Source organism: Macrobrachium nipponense, chromosome 6, assembly GCF_015104395.2.
Source record: "Macrobrachium nipponense isolate FS-2020 chromosome 6, ASM1510439v2, whole genome shotgun sequence".
Taxonomy (NCBI): Eukaryota; Metazoa; Arthropoda; class Malacostraca; order Decapoda; family Palaemonidae; genus Macrobrachium; species Macrobrachium nipponense.
This window is the reverse complement of record NC_061108.1, coordinates 96,517,429-96,526,427: the sequence shown is the minus strand read 5'-3', so window position 1 is coordinate 96,526,427 and position 8,999 is coordinate 96,517,429. Positions and strand designations below refer to the sequence as shown.

The 8,999-nt window shown below is 39.3% G+C and overlaps 1 protein-coding gene across 1 annotated transcript in view; it reads left to right on the top strand.

Annotated features, from left to right (window-relative positions):
- Window positions 1–245: 245 nt before the first annotated feature.
- The window catches only part of LOC135216386 (protein kintoun-like), a 63,772-nt gene continuing 55,018 nt past the window's right edge, over window positions 246–8,999 (top strand). The window contains exon 1 of the mRNA XM_064251657.1: window positions 246–1,998. Within this exon, the coding sequence (XP_064107727.1) occupies window positions 280–1,998 (1,719 nt within the window). The 5' untranslated portion in view covers window positions 246–279. The remainder of the gene's footprint in view (window positions 1,999–8,999) is intronic.

Genomic DNA, 8,999 nt, shown 5'->3' with positions numbered 1-8,999 from the left:
TTTTCATTCATCGATGGAGGTCACAGGGAACGCCGCCTGCTGTTATTTTACTGTTAACATTTTTCTTGAGGACTTCTAGATATTTTGTATTATTTTAGTATTATTGTGTAAAATATTTCTTATTCAAATCAGGTCAATTAAATAGGCTAGAACAAATAAAATAGTAAAAATGTAAAAATATTACTATGCGATATGTTTACGAGTTCTTCTCCGTTTTCTTTGGCTGTCATGTGGTTGGCTGTATCCGCCGTGTAACCGACGTAACACTACTTCCCAATAATGGCTACTGTCGGTAAGGCTTTCCGTGATGTGCATTTTACTTGTGATGAGGTGCAGTTGTTAGCGAATTCGTTGAAGGATGAGAAGTTTCGAAAACTTTTAGGAGAGTTTGCCAAAGAGATTAATGAGCCTGAAAATAGGAAACATTACGAGGAAGAAGTAAGAAAGTGGGAGAAACAGAGAGGAGTTGATGTGGTATTTCTCGATCCCCGTCCCGGTTTTGCTTTGGTTGTCGGAGGAGAGGCCTCGGGCGACCACCCCGTTTGTGTGAACATCTGTTGTTGCGATGGTGTGCAAGAGCCAAATTTTACGAAGACTCAGAAAGGTACTTCCTTTGGGCAGAATTGGAAGATACCCCATGCTGTCACGAAACCTCGAGAAGAAAATGTTCCTGAAGAAGGGCAGTTGCTAAGGGAGCTCCGTCGGGGTCAGGTTGGAAAGCCGAACGCCAACGTCAATTTTGTTAGAGTGATAGCTTATGATGTTGTGTTCCACCCCGATACCCTCCGATTGGCATCGAGTAACGATGTCCTGAAGAAGGCTGTCATCCAGACTGCCATGGATGCGTTGAGTGAGAATTTTCAGCTGAAAGTGAAAGATACGAAGGAATTAGATTCAGTGAGATATATTGGACACCCAGTGAGATCTGTGATAAAGAAAGTCATTGACAGAGAGTTGAACAAGCAAAGCGAGACTCTTAACTTCTTGAATAAAGCCGAAGATGAAAGAACTAGTCGTTGTAATGTCGACAAAAAAGCTGAAAACCAAAGTACAAAAGTTTTAAAGAAAGGTGAAACTAGTGCCGCAATTGCACCCAAGTATTCCATCAAACACGTCAATAAAGCTGATTTGCAAGATTTTGCTCTAATCCCAAGGAACGGGGCATCTTGGCGTCCTCATGCCCTTCAGGTCGATGTTCTCTTACCAGGAGTGTCAAGGGCAGCCCAGGTAAGTGCTGAAGTTGTCGAACAATCTATCGCCATTGACACTGCCAGTACACCGAAGTACACAGCCGAAATACCCTTGCCCTACGCTGTCAACGAAGACACCAGCACTGCCAAGTTCGATGTTGCCACCCAGAAGTTAACTCTAGTCCTAACGGTGATGCCCCATAATAACGACGACGTAACTGTGCCCATGGCCTCCCCTTCGTCTTCGTCGGATTCGGGCATTGAGTGCGAGCCCGGGTATAGAACTAACAGTGACGGAGACAATTCCTCCGAAGTGTCCGTGTCTTCTCAGGAGGACGGCCCGAGAGACGAAGGCGTGGAGGAGGAGGAAGTAGACGACGACGAAGGCAGCGTATTCGAGTCGGCCCCGTCTTCTCCCATCAGGACGTATTTGGTCCCAAGTTACACCTTGCAGGAAAACGAGAAAGCTCTCCACCTCAAACTCAACTGCAAGAATGTCTTGCCAGACAGTATTCAAATACTTCCTAGCAAGAATAACCAATTGCTCAACGTCAACTTGACAACCATAGGGGGTGGGCTGACGCCGCTCAATCACGGCCTTGTAGTGGATGTAGGTCCTCATGAAATAGCAACTGATGGCGTTTCGTTCAACATCAATGATGAGCACGTGGTAGTTATGATCACCAAGCTCAAGTCTGGTCTGTGGGAAATTGTTCGAGTTGGGAAACCCAACTCCATGCAGAAGGAAAACGTTGACCGGATTGAAGAGCCTCTTGTCACCAACCAAACCAAAGAAGTAAACTCAAAGGTGAGTTTTTTTCAGACTAAAGTTTTCTATAACCTTTAGGATAAATTATGAACATATATACATATATATATATATAGATATATATATATATATATATATATTATGTGTATTAAATGCCAATTATGAAGTTGAAACAGATGGAAAGGTGCATTTGGAAGAGACATAAGGAGTTAGGATTGCTCAGCAAAGTGAATTGCTTAGTAAGAATACTTAGAATGTTTATTAATGGGAGAGAGAGGGAGTGAGTGAGTGAGTGTGGCATTGCAAAGGACATTTAATGGTAGTGCACTTAGCAACCCAAACTGTAGTATGTTGAGTATTAGTTGTCCTGAAGATTTGTTAACGTTCTAGCATGAAAAAATGTAATAGCATAGTTTTAATATGGACTTGTGAAAGTGATTAAAGCCTTTTGTACACATTGTAAGCATTCCAGTCTTTTACCCATTTTCTTGTAAATTTATATTTCATTTCATGTCTCATAACTAGCCTATGCACAGATTGTGTGCATGAATGACAGAATGTGTTTCATGTACTAAATGTATATTACGTACATGTAAACTCAGAAGGTAGGATTTGTTTTATTGTATAACTTAAGATAACTATGTGTATAGAAAAAGCAGGTGGTCTTGAACTTAAAATCCATACTTAAGGAGAAACTTTATCTTTATTTAAATCTTTGCTGTTTTGGAAACATTTTTCATTATAGGTAGTAACGTTTTCCATTCCATGAAATGTTAATTAATGGACTTGATACATATCGAATTTATTTTTATCCAACTGATAACTATGTGATGAGGTGGTGTGACAATGCCTAAAAACTGCTGCAAAGAATGTTCAACGACTTTACCAGTTGGTCGCGCCACATACATGTTTGTGTCTGCTCGGGCTAGAGAAGGGGAGGGAAGGTGGGGGCGGTTGTTGGTGTATGGGTTACATGGTTGCCCCGAATTTTGCAGTTTTTCTTTGTTTTCGAAGAGTTCTAATATAGGGAAGAAAATAAAAAATTATTAAATCGCAGCATGGAATTTTTTTTTCTTTTATTGAGTATTTAATTTTTTAATCAAGAACATTGGTATCCTCACGACAGTTAATGGGAAAGCCAATCGCCCTAATTGCCCTTCGCTGGCTGGCCGTTAATGCATTGCCAACAGGGATTGATTTTTCCCTTTCGTTTTCTTCTTCCTTCTTTCTTCGTTTCTTTAGTATTTGACAAAGCTTTTTATGAAATATTTATGTATATATATATACATACATATACTATATAGTATCGATATAAACTAGGAAATGTTTGTTTGTATGAACGATATACAACTCCACATTTCTTGACTGATTTTGGTGATTTTAAATAAAAGTGAATATCAAAACGGGAAGGTCATGGTGGAAACAGGATTAAAATCGGATCATTGGTTGGGTAAAGGGATGGGGATGTGGGAAGGGAGTGAAATTAAAAATTGCTTTAAACAACAGATGTAAGTGTCTAATCCATAGTTTTCTAGGTTGCTGAGAAAAATTGCGACAATCCTGATGCCCCTACAAGTCCAAGGTCAGCTATGAAGGGGGTTGGGGGTGACAAGGGGTGGGAAGGGTGTGTGACAAGTAAAAATAAGGGAAAACGACAGATATTGGTTTCAAATCCAAAGTTGTAGAGGTAGCAGAGATGAAAAGTGACGTTCCTGATGCCCTTCAAGTCCAAGTTTAGCCCCGATAGGAAGGGGGTCGAGAAGGGGTAAAAAAGAAAATGTAAAAAATTATTAGTTCCTAATCAATAGTTTTTAAGGTCATTGGGATGAAAAGATATTCTCGATGCCCATCAAGTCCAAGTTCAGCCCCAATAGGAATCGGGGGGAGGGGGGGGACGGTGTTGAGAATTGGTGAAATGTAAGCTGTAAAAAATGCGGAGCAATGTAACTGAAGCAACTATCTTAACAGGGAAGGGAGAGGAAGTTAGAGAGAGGAGGAGAGGGAGTCTGGGAGGAGGGAGAGAGAGAGAGAGAGGAAGTGAGAGAGAGAGCAGAGGGGCCTCTGGGAGGAGAGATAGAGAGTGTTTATTGGTTAACATTCAGAGTTCTCCTGGTCAGTGCTGGGCTTTTCTTTCATATACTATATACTATGTACGGTCGACATTAAATTGTCGTTTCTACGTCAATGTAAGGGCTTTTGAAATTGACTGTGCATTGTGCTGCTTCGAAGTCACCATGTTTGCTTAGACTATGTATTTTGTTAGATTGTATTCTTTATTTGTTGCATGTATATTATCAGGGTTACAGAGTTACATTTTGGATTATTTTAGAAAATTTCAGCAAGGCAAGTCTCTGATCGGCATAGATGGCTATAATCTGTCATGTAATGTCAACCAGCCTTGTGCTGGCACAGGCTATCGTTCCTTAGCAGCCGTCGTGTATATAATGTTTACATATAACGCCACAGAAATCTTACGGCTGGTTTGTTCTGCTCCGGTATTTTCTTGCGTTTGGGGCGGAACATTAACTTTTTTCTTTCAGCAAAACTAAGCCGGATTTCAGATTATGCAACATTCGTTGCTCGATTTGTGTTTTGGGTAATTAGTTGTATTTGTGAGTGTTGTTAACTATCGAACACTAAACAATGCCCTTTCAGATGTGAGCTGAACTAACTACCACTTGCGCGTTGAGGAGAGAGAGAGAGAGAGAGAGAGAGAGAGAGAGAGAGAGAGAGAGTCGGTTTACTAATGTAAGAAACACCTAATACGTTCAAGAAGGCAGAATCATCATCCAGAACCACTTGACAGTGACTACTGCGTATTTTTTATACAGGTTTGCATTCTGCCCCTTGAGAACAACTCCGACCCTTCCCCCTCCATCCTGTTAACCCGTTTTCTTTACGTTAATGCGTAGTTCATGAGATGGAAGCTCGAAGGCGTCGGCTAGTTATGTTTCGCTTGTGCATTAAAATTAAAATAACGGCGATAAAACTGAGAGAGGATTTAAATGAAGATTTTTTTTTCCAAATTATTGCTTAATTTTCAAAGATGAGGTAGCCGCTTTGAAATTTTCCAGCTTTTCGAATTGAGTTTAATAAAATCTGAAATATTGTAATAAACGATAAGAGTACTGGCTGTAACTCTAAGTGTGAAATATTTTATCATCAGACATCATTAGAAGTAATAGTATTAAGAGTATTAAGCTAGATTAAGAAACATATATGATGACTACTAGGAGTTTTTATATTTTTGTGATGATGTAAACTTGTGTAGATTATTGGAAGAAGTATCATACATAATGTATCTTAGACTGTTGCCATTTTGAGACTCCTTTCCTTGTGCCAAGTTTTACTTTCTTTGTGCCTAGTTTTATCCACAATTCTGATCCAATTGACCTTGTTACCACGGAGGCATACTGTTCTCACAGCTCTAAGGTTTCATACAGTGACCCGTGTGAGATCGTCAAAGAATATTTGCTTTTTTATTTTTAAGGATGAAAAAATTCAGTCATTCTTGGTGTGCTCTGTTTCCCCAGGGTTTATTCACCTTTCGTATTTTATCGTGTAGTTATCCGGGGAAATAAAATATTTACGATTAGCATTCGCCTTCCCTTCCCCAACCCCAGTGCGACTAGTGTGAACTAGAAAAAGTTGCCTGTCCACATACGCCTCTTGATATCGTAGAACCGGTTTTATTGTTTCAGGGTATGTAAATGTTTATTATTAAGAATATTGCGATTGGTAATTCAGAGGATATTTTGTAGCAGTTTTGTATAAGGCTATATAATATGTCACAAACTTCCGGACAGTCGAAAAGAAAATTGAAAGTAACATTTTACATCTTAAGTTTGAGAGATATTGAAAACGTTGTCCTATGTACTGGAGTGTACGGAATAGCTTCTTGTAAATTTCGTTGAATTAAAAAGGGGTTGGGGGGAAAAGGCTTGCGAAATATAACGGTGAGTGCACCAGGGTTTAGAGTACAGTTAGTGAAAAGTCAGTCTTTAACATGAGGCTTTTGGAAAATGTTGGAAGGTTTTTTTGTCAATAGAAGAGAAAAGCTTTTCCTCAAACCAACTTCATTATGACAACCCCTTGAAAAAGTCATCTGTTCGTCGGGGATTAAATTTTGAGACTGCAAAAGGTCATTTAAATTTTTCATGTAGTTTTGTAAGAGAAGTAAAGATACCATTACTCTACAAATAATGGGGTGCTTGCTTGTTTAAGTTATTGCAGTAGTACATCAAAGGTGATCAACTCGATTTTAGCTTTTATTCTGATAGGTCATCTGTTGTGACTGAATCTTGCAAGACAGCGGGTAGTCTCTCTCTCTCTCTCTCTCTCTCTCTCTCTCTGTTGTCCCTTCTCCCCTCCTTCTCCTGTCACCCTTCTCTCCTCTTCTCTCTCTCTCTCGCTCCCTCTCTCTCCCTCTCCTCTCTCTCTCTCTCTCTCTCTCTCTCTCTCTCTGTATGTGTGTGTGTGTGTGTGTGTGGAAGGAAGGAAGTTAGGTCTATTGAATAGCATCTTTGGTCCCCTTTATCTTTGTTATCTTCATTGAAGTCATCATTTTGTGTTCCATAGCAGGACTGTGTATCAAACGCACCCTTGAGTGTAGTATGTCGTATTAGATTCGTAGGAAATAAAAATCGTTTAAAGAGGAAAATTTCTTGATAATTTAGCGCGGTGTGCATCGCTTAGCCAGAGATACGTGTTGGGGAGGGGACCGGGTTGTAGTTTGCTCGTGTCCGTGGCAGGTATTGTCCATGTGAGGAGGTAGGCGTGCCATGGTTTGTGACTAATTTGACCTTTTGTTGATATTATACGGTACCTTGGTTATGTCTGAGGGAAGTGTAACTTTCTCTGTTGCTCCTTTTGCCACATTTAACGTTTATAATCATGGATTTTGTGATTATTATTTAGTTCTGATCGGTTGGTTTAGTCAGCTGATGTATTTGAGGTAATACAATGCTGATACTGCTATTGCGGTTATTAGCTGTTACCATCAATACGGATTCATGTCAGAAATTTTGCGGATGCAATTATATTACATATTAAAGGAATAATATACATTTTGTCATATGTTACGTCGGTAATATTGTATGATGTTGTAAAGACTCCATTGTTTTAATAAGTTGTGCACTAATATGAAACTGACTTTTTAATCATCTACTATGGGTGATGAAATAAAATGAACAATAGAGGAAAATATTTAATTCATCTGCAATACATTGATAGAGCAAGTGGAAAGCCTGCTAGGCCTAATGTTGGCATCGACCCACATTCTTCTTAGGCCTAATTTTTTCTGCGCCATTTTGTCTGTCGTTATAGCTCGACGAACCACATAACCCTTACCCATAATAGTTATGCTGAATTAAGTAGCTTGAGTTGCCCAGTAGTAAACAGTTTACTATTTAAGTAAGAAAAAAACGGCACATGCAAGTTGTTTTCGGAGTATAACCACTGATGAATGTTTAGACGCGTGTTAAATTTTAAAACTTATTCTTTTTATTGGACGTGTCGATGAAGACACTTGTGATGTGGAATTCATAATTTGATTCATCGGGAAACCGAATGGCCTATCGCCTACTCTCTTGTGGTTGTTGAAGGGTAACAGGTGACGATATTCAGCATAGCAGGCGTTTGCGAATATGATTAAGTAGTGATTATGTAAGCGGGAGAGGAAGCATACGATTATTATATTATATATATATGCTGTTAGTGATAGTGCTTGACTTCTGCAACTCCCTCCCTGAATGGACGAAAAGTAGTGGAAAAGGTATTGATAGAAAATACGAATGCCATGATACTGCATTGTGGTTATTTGGAGAGGAACGTCGTTTTGTCTCCTTGCCAATCCGATGTGAATTTAATGAATGGCGTTATTGGAAGTGTTCTTGTTCGGCATCAATGACGATTACATCAGGCTCAGAATGGTTAAATACTGCTTATTCATTAGTTAATGAATATATAAAAAAGGAGAATGCAATACTTGCGATAATGAGGCATGGAATTGAGATGTGAGCTAAGGAGACTGTGGAGCGAAATAAAAAAAAAAAATAGAAAATTCCCTCGCGTTGCAGACTTTAGAGATTGAGTAGATGGAAATGATAACGACTTCAAAGAAGAAGCTGGCGAAGATAATAAATACCAGTATTCCTGCGTACAAGTTCTCCGTTATGTGAGACTGTCTAAGATCTTATGATACAGTTTTGGAAGGTGCACTTGATTTTCAAAACTGAAGTTATACAGACCATATGGACCTGTTTTGAATTTTTTCACTCATGTTCAGAATGCTAGTGTTTGTGATTCGTGAGCAATTAATTATTCTGAGACAGTTATACTCTTCAGAAAGTGCTGCTGTATGCTATATGTTAAATGATTTCTTGGGAGTGTGGGATGAGAGAAAATGTGATATCCTGGTCTTACTCGATCTTTATGCGGCTTTTGTTACAGTTGTGCGCACATGACCTCCGGTAGCTTGTGCCAATGGGTAGTGTTCATTGTGTTTTCTTGGACGCGGTCGTTTGTTATGGAGAAACTGCTCAGTGTTGAATGTGCATATATATATATATATATATATATATATATATATATATATATATATATATATATATATGTAATGTGTATGTGCGAATATTTATCGCTCCATATGTCTGCACCAAAACGGACATGTATAAAGTCCAATGGTTTTATACCTGAACAGTCTCTCTCTCTCTCTCTCTCTCTCTCTCTCTCTCTCTCTCTCTCATCTCCTCTCTCTCTCTCTCTCTCTGTATGTGTGTGTGTGTGTGTGTGTGTGTGTGTGTGTGTGTGTGTGTCTACATAGGCATTTGCAGCCAAACTTTTTACAGTGGTCGAACATTATTTCTGTATGGTCGTCCTGGTAGACCACGGTGCGTTAAGCATATCGTTTTAACGTTCCAGAACCATATCATCTTTGTAGCTTGATCTGGGGCATCGAAACCTATTACGGAGAACTGATGTCATGATTCTCAGTAAACAGTTCATGATTGGATCGGAACTTCGTATAAGATATACCGTGT